At 39.7% G+C, this 14,880-nt stretch overlaps 1 protein-coding gene across 5 annotated transcripts in view; it reads right to left on the minus strand.

Moving 5' to 3' along the window:
* Nucleotides 1-14,880, minus strand: part of CALD1 (caldesmon 1) — a 295,859-nt gene that overhangs the window by 38,292 nt on the left and 242,687 nt on the right. For all 5 annotated transcript variants that reach the window (XM_082254260.1, XM_082254258.1, XM_082254256.1 and 2 more), the window contains 2 exons: nucleotides 10,358-10,613; nucleotides 6,270-6,410 (listed from right to left, as the gene is read on the minus strand). In XM_082254260.1, coding sequence (XP_082110386.1) covers nucleotides 6,270-6,410; nucleotides 10,358-10,613 — 397 coding nt within the window. The remainder of the gene's footprint in view (nucleotides 1-6,269; nucleotides 6,411-10,357; nucleotides 10,614-14,880) is intronic.

The raw sequence follows: 14,880 nt of genomic DNA on the forward strand, positions 1-14,880 counted from the left end.
ATCAAATAAAAGGACTAATGGGGATGTTTGGAGGCAGTGGCAAGCTCAATATTTGTTTCTTACTCAAGTTCAAGCTTTTTTCCCCCAGCATGGTTGTCCTTGGCTGTCCTTTTCATATATATGATTTTAGATCTTTCATCCTAAATGCTCAGTATCAGATGTGGGGCCCTCTGCAGCCAGCCTAGGAACGCCCATTCCTCTAGACCAGTGGCCTCCAAACTGCGGCCCGAGGGCCAGATGTGGCTCTTTGCTTGCTTTTATCTGGCCCTCTGGGCACTATTCCTCCCACTGACATAAACAATGGGGCATCATTCCTGCCACTGACATCAATGTTGGGACACTATTCCTCTCACTGACACCAATGATGGAACACTATTCCTCCCATTGACACCAATGATAGGGCACTATATTTCCCACCTACACCAAAAATGGGGTACTAGTTCTCACACTGACCCCAATGATGGGGCACTATTTTTCCCACTGACACCAATAATGAGCCACTACTCCTCCCACTGACACCAATGATGGGATACTATTCCTCTCAGGGACACCAATGATGGGGCACTATGCCTTTCACTGACACCAACAATGGGACACTATTCCTCCCACTGACACCAACAATGGGGCACTATTCTTCCCACTCATACCAATAATGGGGCACTATTCCTCTCAAGGACACCAATGATGGGGCACTATTCCCCTCACTGACACCAACGATGGGGTATTGTTACCAATACCAGGACATTTTCTGTTCCTACTGCCCATAGTCCGGCCCCTCTAAAGTATGAAGGATAATAAACTGGCCCTTTGTTTAGAAAGTTTGGAGACCCCTGCTCTAAACTGCCATCCACCCATCAAGATATTTTGATATTTGCATATCTGCTCCCAAGAGCTAGCCCATTGCTTACAGTAGGGCTAAGGGCTTTTGAGAGGAGCACTGAGGCAGGGTGCTGTGATGTTTGCAGGAAGTGTACAGCACTCTGCTGGGCGATCCCACCAGCCATAATTTGCCTGCGTTGCATAGAGAAACACAAAGACCCATTGTTGACATCATTAGGTCAAAAATAGGGTATATAATGAAGACAATCAGGCTCCGTTCACATGTGAGCGTATGGATCGCGGGCAGAACCGCCGCGGTTCCGCCCGCGATCCGGAGATTTATTGCAAATCGCGGGACGCCTAGCGTTGCCCGTTGACGAGCTTCTTTGGAGCGTATTGCGTATTGCGTCCCGCGTTTTTGTTTGCGCGATGTTGCCGCGATTCGGCAGGCGGAAATCGCGGCAACATCGCTCGGTGTTTGGGGGGCTATTGTAAATCAACGGGCAACGCTAGGCGTCCCGCGATTTGCAATAATCTCCGGATCGCGGGCGGAACCGCGGCGGTTCTGCCCGCGATCCAAACGCTGACATGTGAATGCAGCCTAAGGGTTTATTTAAAAATTTCTAGGGAAGGCAAATATTAAATAATTAAAGTTCACCTTTAATGATTTTTTAATTAATGCATTACTAGTTTTTATGCCTGTCTGTTTAAGTATTCTCAATTATGATAAGATCCTCAAATGTTTGAATATTTGCCTGGGAGTCAATAAAACTTATTTTCCATAAACCAGCTTATGAATTATTATTTTTAGATAACAATAATTCACAATATTTCACAAGTATCACTAAAACCACTTGAGTATTTTGGAATGATGAATTTTTACCAATAGAAATCAAAATTGCATCTAAGATGAACTATGACACAAAGCAATAAGAAAAACAAATTCAAACTATTCATTGTAGTAGAGTAATACAGGCTGTAGCACCCAATCAGCTGTCTTTTTTTTTTCTATTTAGTAAAACCCTGGTTGGCTACTATGGACCACTGTCATTTGTATATTTCCCTTTGCCTTAGTAAATCAGCTTGAAAAATAATTACTTTGAAACTGTAAAAAAAGAAAAGCAGAAAATAAACGCGAGTTTCACTGTATAGTTTTTTGTCGATCTGTCCACAAAACTTTAGCTCAACTTTCACCACAACCTTTTTATGTGTTTTGCTTGGCATAAGAAGGGTTAGAATCTCTGTTAGATTCTTATTGCTGTTCATATTTTTGTTGAGTAGATTTCTTCCTGTCCTGGTGTCTTCCCCACAAAGGATGTTAACGACTGGCTTCTGTCGAAAAGTCATGCTGGAGAACCAGCATTTGATCAGTGCTCTCAGCCAATAGCTGCAAGCATTGATCTGTGTATTCTGAGTGTGGGGGTTGAAGCCACTGCTGTAAGAATACAATAATGCAGCAAGGGAGATATCTGTATCCAAATCGCTTGCGTTGATGCGAGGATATGTCAGTTTTTCTCCCTTCAATCCACTGTTGGAAGGAAAAAAAACTGTACTTACATACCCATCTTAACCCTTCCCCACTCTACTTTAGCTGATTTCATATGCAGCCATATTCTTAACTAGGCTATTTATTTATTTTTTCTTTTATGAATTGGAGTTCTACTTTATAAAAGCGTTTTATTACTGCCTGTGCCCCCATTGAGATTTAGTTTACTGTCTTCCTTGGTGATCACACAGAAAATGTGGCCAGTGGCTACAGAAAAAGCAAGAGGAACCTCAGAGACAATGCTGAAAGAAGGTCCTCTGTCACCCAAAGCGAGGATGCCAAATTACCCTCCTGTCCCCACCCAGTGTATTTTAATTTGGCTTTACAAAAACTAACACAAACTTAAAAAAATTATATATAAAAAAAAAAAAAGTAAAAACATCAATGCATAAAAATAAAACTTGGGTTAACTACAAAAATGTTTCTGTAATTTGTCTCTAAAAACAGCAAAAGGGAAAAGGGGAATAAAGGAGTTAATAAAAGTTACCTAGGGTTCATTAAGATGTAGTTAGGGGCTAAAAAAAGTTTTTTTTTTAAATACATCTTTTTATTTAAAGTAACAGTAACTTATGAATGAAAGCCACAATTGTAGATTTCATGATAAATGATTGCAGAGCTGTCAAACTCATAGCTCAGTCCTGCAGATTACAAGAGGAGAACGCGGCTCTACCTGTGTAGTCATATGAAGTCTGTGACGCTATGCACGCAAAGGTCCTGATACAAAGTGGGTAAATGTCACACTGACAATGTAGGGAAGAGCTGCTGCTTACAAAGGGAGAGTAGGGATCCCCCTGTGCATTCTGCAGGACTGAGCATTCAGTTTGACAGCTTAGTCCTGCACAATGTAGGAGAAGGCCGGGCAATGCAGAGGCAGGAGAGGCTCCCACTCAAGCTGTGTCTGCCACAGCTTGGCGCCAAAGGCAGGTGCCTCTTTTGCCTCTGCCTGGTGCTGCTCACAGAGGTTCTAATGCTTCTCCACCATTTAAAAAAAAAAAATGTATAGATTAATATTGTAGTACTTTGCTAGGACCGCTCTTATCTTCCAGCCCTTTTCAGCATGTCAGGATGTACAAGCTAAAATGCATCATATTTTAGGGAGACTTATTATCCTAGCATACATGCACACATAAATAAAATAAACTATAACAACACATAATATGAAACTAAAAAAAATGCTTGGATGGATTCTATAAAGGACCAAAAGATTTAAAAACATTCTTTCAAATTACATTTTTTTAAGGAATTCAGAAATGTATTTTATTAATTTTCCATTTAAAATAATGATTTCTATACCAGAATAAAGTAGATACTCAAGATATTATTTTTAATCTTTCTATACTATTGTATACATTATGGGCCATCTGATATTCACTGCAGATGAACAAATCTCAGCACTAGAAGAATATAAATGCAGTGAATTCTTGGTCCATGTCACATGTACTGCTTTATAAATAAACCCAAGTCAGGTCTGTATCCCCTTATATAATCCACCACTTTATGTTTCATACTTGATGGAAACAGTTTATGACGTACGCTATATAATATTACAAAGAACCTCTGATTGCAGGGAAAAAGAAGCACAATAATAGGTTTGAATGTCCAATATAGTCACATTAATAGGTTGAAATAGAAAAAAATGACAAATGTCTATGAAGTTCCAACAGAGGACAAAAATAAATAAATAGCCCACATCATCAGAACCTTAAATGGACAGGTAGTCCAGAATGAGAAAAGAAAACTGTTATAAAGTGTGGTTCAATTTGCTCCAACAGGGGAAAAACGGCTGCCTGATCCCCCAATGCAGTTGGATACTCCCCGGAATAACAATCTGGTTGTTTTAATTACCTAAATCAATAGCCAATTTTATTTTGTGCATTTAGAAACACATTTAGAAACACATCTAGCCTGTTAGAAAAAGCTCCTGTGGAAGTATGTTCCAACCTCTTACAGCTCTTATATTAACTTTTGTCATTTGCACTGATCTTAAAGGATAAGATACCCTTTGGAACATGTTACATGTTCAACCCGTTTTTAGGGTGTAACGTGTAACATGTGCCAGCATCTGCAGCTTCTCCCCCCGCTCCCTGTGATACGTCCGCCCACACGGACACTTCATTCATTTATATTGTCCTGTGAATGAATGCCTACAAGTACCATCAGCCATTGCAGCTGACGGCTTTTAGTTCTCAGTGAACTGTGAGGGCGCTGGTGAGCACTCTCATAATCCATTGATCTTCCTGCTCTCAGGTAACTGCCTGCTCGTATGCGGTATGAGCAGACAGCTATGCTGAGAGTCTGCAGGAGCCTGAGATTACATCTGTGATCTGCTGATGGTGGGTGCAATGCTCTGCAGACTCCTTAGCCAAAAAATAATAACTGCATATTTTTTTACCGGCAAAAAAAATGTGCATTTATACATTTTTTTTAAAAAAGGTGATTTTTACTTTTAAAGTGTATTTCCAATTTTGCATCCAAATGGGGAAAACTCCTATTTTATATTTGTTACATACTTCCATTTACATATTATAAATATTTAAAAATTGCTGCTTATCTTTTTACTTGCTTTACCTTTTTACATTCCTAAAAATCCTACCTGGCTTTCACCTTCCATGGAATGTCGGGGGGACAGGGCTGGGGGGGTTATGTTTAGCATAATTAACCATGTCTGTACTGTGCTTGCAGATCTTTATTATCTGCTGTAAACCAGATATGACATCTGTGTAGGAATAAATACACTTTGAAGTGAGCAACCTTTCACCACGTTTAATATGTAGACCATTTATGTATGTGATCATATCCTGCCATAATTGCCTCTTCTCAAGAGAGAATAAATTTAGTTTAGTTATTCTTTCCTCATAGCTGAGCTCCCCCATGTCCCTATGGATAGCTCACACCGGAGGAATGTAAAAGCAGTTTTACCACCCCTATACATTTATGTAATTTGTGCATGGCAGATATATATGAAAATGTTTTTTAAAACATTGCACAATCTCTGCTGACTTCATATTTTAGACAGTTTAATCCTATTGGATTTGTATTTGTTTTTGGTAGACTAAAACCTTTTACCTAAGGTCATTAGAGCCTAGATCAAATTTAGCAACATTATGCACTGGTTAAAGTGTAGGTATATTTAAAAAACAAAAAGTTTTTTGTAAAAAAAAGGCAGAGTAGAGTGGAAAAGGGTTAGCAACCCTGTCACTTATTTATTGATGCCTGTGTCCCCACTTAGATTTACCCCTATATTTGAGCTGTCACCAGAACAGGAGATGTGGAAAAATCTTCCATTGGGGACATTTATTCTGGTGACAACTGTCCATGAGGGATTTTCGCCTCAATTTGGAGAGACTCTCTCTCATTTTGTGTTATATGTACAGTACAGGAAATGAAGAGAAATCTCCCCAAAGGCACATGGATGGGAAAAAAAACTGGCAGAAGCTTTATCCTTACCCCACTATACCTCAAAAAAAAAAAAATAATAATAATAATAATAATAATAATTTGATAAATTTACTTAACTTTCATCCAAAATTTATATTTTTTACATAAGATTAAATTGGGGGAAATATGGGTGAATCTTGAGTAAAAACATTAGTAAATACACCCTTTTCACTTGCCAAAAAATTATGAGAATAACTTGCCTAACTAAATAATTTTATGTTTTTTTTTAAATAATTTTTATTTTTTATTTATTTTTTTTAAATACTGTAATTGTATCTGACAGCTAGTAGTAGTAACGAGATTAAACTGAGCTGTTTTTTTTTTTTTTAATAAACAATCTTCCAGTTTGCATGTGATAACCATTTATGGCTGTCATGGTTGTCATCTGTTCCCGATCACAAAGGGAAGACCCAAAAGAGTGCCAGAACCAGAAACACACACACACCAAATCATTTTGTGCACATACCGAAAGAGATGAACCTTTTGGGGTAAAACACTTAAGTGATTTCTTGTCTTCTGATACTCCTTCCTCTTCCTGTTTTTGACGTTTCTCTGCAGCTTCTGCTCTTCTCCTCTCTCTTTCCTCCTTCTGTCTCTTTTTTTCCTCCTACAAATACAAGAATGATAGATTGTATGGTGGGAAATAGTTTTATTCGAACCCAAAACTAATATTTCAGTTGTGAGAAAATTCCCCCTCGGCAGACTCTGCATTTGTTGTCCTCTTGCACAACACTGTGTTACAGTTGCATTTAGAGCTCATTCACATCAGCGCTTGTATGTTAAGGTGCACATTAAAAGTATGCCCTGGTGTGTATTCTGGACAGACACTACAATGTGTTGTAAAATCCATAGCAGTGTTTATTTTTCCCCCTTTTTTTTACTTTATTTAAAGTGTTACTAAACCCAGGACCCTGCATTCACTATATCTGGTCTCCCACATTATACAGAACATAGAAATGCAATTATTTGAGTAAATATAGACTGTTAAATACCTTTTCTCATCAGCAGTAGATAACAGTCTTTAACTTCTATCAGTGTCTGGTAAAGGCTCGTAGGAGAGGTTTTCATTCTACTCTGACTGTCCTATTAGGCTTCAGGACCCCTGACCCTCTGTCTGGACAGTGCGGATTGGCCCTGTGCTGATCACCTGCACCCTCCGAAGAATAAAAAAAAACTCTAGCAATTCACACCAAACTGAGCATACGCAGAGTGCCTCCAAAGGCTCTGTCTTATCAGGAGATAGATTGGGGACAGTGGAAAAAGGGGAGGATCAGAGAAGACAGGATCAAACAGCATTTTTATACAATATGCAGGATTAACCCCTTAGGTTTCACAGTGAGTATGACAAGCATGCTTTGCTGCATTTACAGACTCATCTGCTGTGTTTTTAGCAACATTTTAACTTGACACTACATTTAACTTTAAATTTAACTCACTTCAGAATGCGCTGTTCAAAAATGAACTGAAGAAAAAGGACAAAAGGCAAATTGTCTTATCTATGAGTTGAGACTGTGTTGGCAATGCTGCACAGTGCAGCCCAACAGGCGTGAACAAGCCCTTAAAGTCCAGATCTAAACATAATGTTTTGTTTAATTTTTGATAAAATAGGTATAGATTAGAGTCAATGTTGAGTTTTCATTGCTGCCTGTGTCGCTATTGGGGCAATATCCCCTCACTTCCTGTCAGGACAGCAAGTTATGTATAATCTTTTCAACAGATACCATAAAAAAAGCAAACACATTTTAATAGAGCAGGGAAGGGTTAGAACATTTGAAAGTGGTTTTATTGCTGTCATTACCTTCCTGTTCCAGTGACAACCACATCCGCTATTTCCTTTACCAGTGCCACAGGAACAGGAAGTGAGGGAAACATCCCCAATGGGGAACGTCTGGGGTAGATCTAATGAGCTGAGGGGTGGAGCTGGGAACTAGAGAGGTTTGGATCTTGTAGGCCTCATGCACACAGCTGTACAGGGGCTTTACAGTTTGCAAAGACTGTATTATAAGGGGCAGCTGCACACACTAACTGCTTTTGGAGTATACGTCAGTGCACATGCAGATAATTTACGCAACCCTCTTCGCTCAACCACGTATAGCTGCCTCTACTAATGCATCCTAATGGACGGCTGTATGCAGCATCAGTCCCGGGAATGTCATTACGCAGGCCCTACATACTGTAAAGGCCCCTGTAAGGCTCTGTGCATGAAGCCTAACAGATCCCATGGGAGATAAAAGTCGCTGGTGGGTGGTTACAACATGTCATGAAGTAACGAAAATTAAAATATCGGCCCATAACATTCAAATTTAGGAAAAATGTGAAAAAAGAGTCCTAGAGTTGTGTTATTCACATTTTAGTATTCAAGTACTAATTTGTAACATTCAAAGAGACAATCACTGGACTAAAAAGTTCAACAATTTTAGACATGGTATTACCTGCAAAAGCCTCCCTCATGTAGCCATCTAAAAGCCCTGAGCCTGCTGCTGGGCATCTCAATCTTGGGATGTCAAGAGCTCCAGCAGACTCAGAGTTATCACTCAAGTGACACTCTATAGCAGGGGTCTCCAAACTTTCTAAACAAAAGGCCAGTTTACTATCCTTCAGACTTTACAAAGTCTGGGCAGTGGCCAGAGGGAGTTATAAAAGATCCCAGTGTAAGTGGGAAAAATAAAGCCCCATTGTTTGTTTTAGTGAGAATAATTACACCCCGTTATTGGTGTAAGTGGGAGGAATTATGCCCCATCCTTAATGTCATTGGGCCCCATCGTTTATGTCATTGAGAGGAATTGTGCCCCTTCATTGATATCATTGGGCCCCATCGTTTATGTCATTGAGAGGAATTGTGCCCCTTCATTGATAACATTGGGCCCCATTGTTGGTGTCAGTGGGAGGAATTGTGCCCCATCATTGGTGTTATCAGGCGGAAATGTTCCCCCTACATTGGTGTCAATCGGGGGAATTATGCCCCATTGTTGGTATCAGTGGATGAAATAGCGCCCCAAGGGCCAGATAAAAGCAAGAAAATGGCCGCATCTGGTCCCCGAGCCGCAGTTCGGAGACCACTGCTCTTTAGCAATGTTTCTAAACTCCAGTCCTCAAGTACCCCCAACAGCTCATGTTTTTAGGCTTTCCATTATTTTGCACAGGTGATTTGATCAGTTTCACTGCCTTACTAATTACCACAGCTGTTTCATCTGAGGGAAATCCTGAAAACATGACCTGTTTGGGGTACTTGAGGGCTGGAGTTGAGAAACATTGCTCTATAGTATTGCCCTTCCCTCCTCCAGCATAAAAGGTTATGTAGCGAGGGGAGGGGATGGAGGAGCTGGGCCAGCACAGAGAATTAGATACTCCCAGAAGCTTTATCTGTGTGTGGAGCTGCTTTTCCTGAGCATAATAATGGTGAGGAAAGAAGTCTGAACACAATATAGGGCAGCAGCCTTACTCCCAGAGGAGCAGCAGAATGTGAAGTAGCAGACAGCTCTGGCTAAATCACATGTGGCTAACTTATTAGTGTCTACTACTATTTGTATACTCAGGCCCCCTTCACACATAGAGTCCATTCAGATCCACCTGTCAGTTTTTTGGCGGAACTGAATGGACGCCCCATGCATCCCTATTGGGCATCGGATGTCAGAGGAGACATGTCTGCTGACATCCGATCCGATCCAATCCGTCCAAATGGGACGGATGGAAACCCTATTTTCCATCCATCTGGCAGATCAGATCGGATGAGAACGGACAGACGGTCCATTCCCATCCGATTCCCCTATAGAGATGAATGGGGACCTGACAGCTGTGTCTCCACACACAGCGCAGAGACACAGCTGTCATCCACCTGCTCAGCGGGGGATGGGCGGATCGTTCCCCCGCTGAGAAAAAGGGAGTCCGCCTGGCGGACTCCGTGTTTGAAAGAGCCCTCAGGGTATGTCAAGGGATATCATCAAAATAATACTTTCCTGTCAATCAAAGTTCCTTAAAGAGGGTCCATATATAAGTCAAATGATAGAATAAAACATGTACTTCCAAATAAAGCACAGAAAGTAAATGAAACTGTATACAGTAATGTCTCTGGGCTTTGCTAATATAATTCTTTAGTGGCAACACTCATTAACATTGTGTTTTATTTTTGGATGCAACAAGAGTTTTAGTCAAACTTGGGGATAAATCTTTTCATGATGCCACACATGCATTTGTTTATTTCAGTCTGTTCCTAATTATAACCAAAACTATGATTGCTTTTAATGCATTTTTATTTGATTTTTCGGAATGCTCCAGAAGAATGAACTGAAACAGGAAGTTATTAACCATTTCTAACTTTTTTAACTTTTTTAATTTCAACCTTTAGAAATTAGTTTGAAAGTGAAAAGTGTGCTCAGGTTTGATGAAAAAAAATGAAAGAATTAGATTATTGAACAGTTGAATTGGAATGTGTGGGCACGATTATTTGCCCTAGCAGCTTTTAATAGTCACAAAAACTCTGGCAACAGTAGGGCATTTTATGGGTAACTTTTCCTAAAATTTTGACAATTGAGGCTAATAAAAATGAAATCCCACCTCTTCTTTGGCTTTTCTCTCCGCCTCTTCCTGTTTCTTTCTCTGCTCCTCTTCTTCCATAACCCTCTTCCTCTCCTCACGTCGTCTCTTTAGCTCCTCAAGTTCTGCTGCAGATTGCTGCTGTTTCTGCTTCATCTTGTCAAACTCCCCGGTTTCGGTCTCACCTTTACGAAGGCGCAAGTCATCCAATTTTTTACCTGCTTCCACTTTTTTTCCAGAGTCTGTCTCATCGCCACTTGGCTGTCCTTTCGCCCCACTTAAAGCACAAAAATGCATTTTTTAAGTATATAACACACAAGTATACATGTATTTATCACTTCTAGCTGTAAATTGTTCATCAGATTAAGAAGATGTACTTTTTGTTTGAACCTTTTAGGCCCCTTTCACACTTGTGTGACCTAAAAGTCGCATGACTTTGACGTGACTTGAAGCAATGCCTGTGTAATCTTGAGGTCTATGGACCTCAAGTAGCATCAACGCGGAACAAAGTAGTGCAGGGACTACTTTCAAGTTGCACAGATATGAATGGAACTCATTGGAAATCTTGGGCTACGACTTGTCATGCGACTTTGCAGTCCCAAGTCGTAGGACAAGACGCACAAGTGTGGAAGGGGCTGAAATAACCAGAGGTCATTGACGTGTAGCTGCCCAGACTAAATTCAGCAGTGTCAGGTGATTTGGCATTTAACTCTATTACTAATTTTCGAACCAGAATAATTTTTACATTTTGGGGGGATATAGGGGTTTCTTTTGATTTTTTGGTACATTGTTTAATAAATACCCTGCTCAGGTTTTTTTTATTTTTTATTGAATACTGACAAATGAACAAAAACGTGAAAACTATTTTTTTAAATGTTTTAATATTCTTTAAACCACTGTGCTGTCTTTTTAAAAAAAAATGTATTTATTTCTTTGTGAAAAGCGAGTGCACAAAGAAAGAAATACTGTGACAGCAAAAGTCAAAGAGGTTTGTCTACAAATGAACCTCATGTGAACAATGTGTTACAATTGTCATGGTTATCACATGATTGGAAATCATGCGGATGGGTCACTGATCAATAATTAAGATCAGAACTGTCAGAATGCTCTTACCTGTCAAAACAGGAAAGTAGTCTAGCCAGGTACTGCTATAGGCCTATTTATGTAGCAATACTTTTTACACTACTTAAAATAACAAAGTAACATACATTGGGGTTGATTTACTAAAGACAAATCGACTGTGCACTTTTCAAAGTGCAGCTGCACTTTGTAAGAATAGTTGCTCCAGAGCTAAGTAAATGAGCAGAATCTCTGCTGCCTTTCACCATCCAATAATGTGAAAGCAAAATGTCTGTTTATTTATTTTCCTTGCATGTGATTGGATGTTATTTTCAAAGTGAAGCTTTAACTTATTTACTAAGCTCTGTAGCAACTGCTTTACAAAGTGCACAGTATATTTGCCTTTAGTAAGTAAACCCCACTGTATGCTGGAGGAGAAGTGTTAACCCTGCAAGGGCATTCAGTGCTGTAGATTCCTTGGGGTATCAACCCTGTGTCTGGGAGGAGGAAAGTGATGAAGCAGCTGTCAAACAATGGTTGCCTTAAGCGGTTAAGGCATTCTGTAATCAAGGGGTCCTACTGTCCAGGTGAGTGGACACCTATTAGAGGTAGAACAGTTGTCATGGTGTATGGCACACAGGGCCAGATTTATAGGGGGGGAAAGGGACAATTGCCCCAGGCTCCCCCTAACAAAGGGATATCATACAAAAATTATATTAAAAAAATATAAAAAATATTATGTTTAAAATAAAAAATAAATAATAAAATAATATAAAATGTATACAAAAAAAAACATATTTTCTTTTATAAAATGTATCTTGGGAAGTAATACTTTGCTGACCATCATCTGTAAGGCCGGGTTCACACTGGATTGCGGAGCGGCTCGCAGCAGAAGGTCCAATGCCTCCCGTTCACCGTTTCATGTCCAAATTTTTGGCTGAATTCGAACTGGAAACAGTCCAGAAGATGCACATGAATTTCTTGCAAACCGTTCCACAGCTGTTTCGGAGCTGTGTGAACCAGCTCCATTGAGAGCCGGTCACAGTCTCCTGACATGTGAATTGGATGCGGGAAAACCTGCATCCAATTCACACCAGTGTGACTGTGAACCCAGCCTTAAACTCTGGACTGGTATGTTGTATCATTTTTAAAAAATGAATTTTGGCAGCTCAAGCAAACCACACACAGAGCATTTTAAAAATGTGTGACTGTCATTGAGAATGTAAACCAACTCTATGTATGAGGGGCCCCCCTGAGCCTGAAGTGCCCCGGGCCCCCCAATGTCTGATGACACAATAAAAGTGTGTATACACAAGGCACCTGCACATGTCGTGTTTGGAAGAACGCTAAAAGCATTTTATTTATTTAAAGTGGATGTTTTCTTCATTTGTATTTTAAATATGAACTCTGAACTTTATACACAGATTTCACTGTGGGTTTGTTCTTAGCTGCACTGTTTTTTGCTGCATGATTATTTGTTTATATATATATATATATATATATATATATATATATATATATATACACTGCCTGGCCAAAAAAAAAGTCACCACCTGGATTTAACTAAGCAACTAACGAAATTAAGCATGCAGTAACTATCCTATTGGATAGTTACTGCATGTGCCCAAAGAATGAGGTCAGCTGACGTGACTACCTAAATATGCTGAATGACCAGGTTATTCCATCAATGGATTTTTTCTTCCCTGATGGCACGGGCATATTCCAAGATGAGAGTTCCAAGAGTGGTTCAGGGAGCATGAGACATCATTTTCACACATGGATTGGCCACCACAAAGTCCAGAACTTAACCCCATTAGAATCTTTGGGATGTGCTGGAGAAGGCTTTGCGCAGTGGTCCGACTCTCCCATCATCAATACAAGATCTTGGGGGAAAATGAATGCAACACTGGATGGAAATAAATTTTGTGACATCGCAGAAGCTTATCGAAACAATGCCACAGCAAATGCGTGCCGTAATCAAAGCCAACAAAGTATTCGGGTGTGTGACCTTTTTTTTTGGTGGCAACTTTTTTTTTGGCCAGGCAGTGTATATTTATCTATATATACACTACTCCAAAAAATGTAAGGAACACTTTGAAAACGCATCAGATCTCAATGGGGAAAGATCTCAAGCTAGATATCTATACTGATATGGACTGGGTAATGTGTTAGGAATGAAAGGATGCCACACCGTTTGATAAAAATAAAAATTATAAACCTACAGAGGGCTGAATTCAAGGACACCCCAAAAATCAAAGTGAAAAAAAGATGCAGCAGGCTAGTCCATGTTGCTGAAATTTCCTTGCAGCAACTCAAAATGGTACTCAGTAGTTTGTATGGCCACCACATGCTTCTATGCATGCCTGACAACATCGAGGCATGCTCCTAATGAGATGTCGGATGGTGTCCTGGGGTATTTCCTCCCAGATCTAAACCAGGGCATCACTGAGCTCCTAAGCAGACTGAGGTGCAACCTGGCAATGGCGGATGGACCGAAACATAATCTCCCAGAGGTGTTCTATTGGATTTAGGTCAGGCGAACGTGGGGGCCATCCAATGGTATGGGGGGGGGGGGGGGTTGACCCGGGAGCGCCAGCACTAGTGATTGTATTGTTTGGTCACTTGTGACTGTTCCTTTTTTCTGTTGTTTTGTACTGATCGTTTTTATCTTTGTTTGCAAAATGTAATAAAAATATCTTTAAAACAAAAAAGATTGTGAGCTCCTTGAGGGTAGGGACTGATGTGAATGTGCAATATATGTGTAAAGCACTGTGTACATTGATGCCACTATATAAGTACCAGCAATAAATAAATAAATTAATGATTCCAGAATTATATTAATGTATGTCTTTTAAGTCTGCCTAGATATCAGCTCTAACTACTGTTTGTGATCAATAATGACAAGGGAAATTTTAGATGGATACAAAGTGTATAAAAAGCACAGTAGGAAACTATAATGTAAACTGGAATGGAATGTAGGAATTTTCTAGTCTGAGAATAAATATGCTCTTGAAGTTTGCTAGAACTGCTCTGTGAACTCAGCAACAAAGGGCAAAATAGCCAAAGTAAGCTTTTTTTCCCAAGCCACTCTCGGGTCAAAGATGACAAGTTTACTCCAATCGCTTCACATTTACAAATATGACGTGTCAACCAGCAGCTGTGGAATCTGGTTATAATTGCTGAAAAATCTAAATATAGCTGGGGGGGAACTAACTTTGATAGTCAGACATCAAACGTACATGCAAGGCTTTAGACAGCAAAAAAAAAAAAAAAAAGTCAAAAAAACAATAATTCAATTATCCTTTTTGTACTGTAACCCTACACAGAACTATATACAAAAAATATGAAATACGTTTTTTTCTTCATGTTGTATACCTACAGAGATATCTTTGCATTCATATTTAAAAATTCTAATACACAGTGAAAGTATTAAATGACCAATCCTCACAAAAATGGCATATTAGGAATAGGTAGAGCCAACAGTG

This window comes from Pelophylax lessonae, assembly GCF_965119305.1.
Source record: "Pelophylax lessonae genome assembly, chromosome: 4".
Classification (NCBI taxonomy): domain Eukaryota; kingdom Metazoa; phylum Chordata; class Amphibia; order Anura; family Ranidae; genus Pelophylax; species Pelophylax lessonae.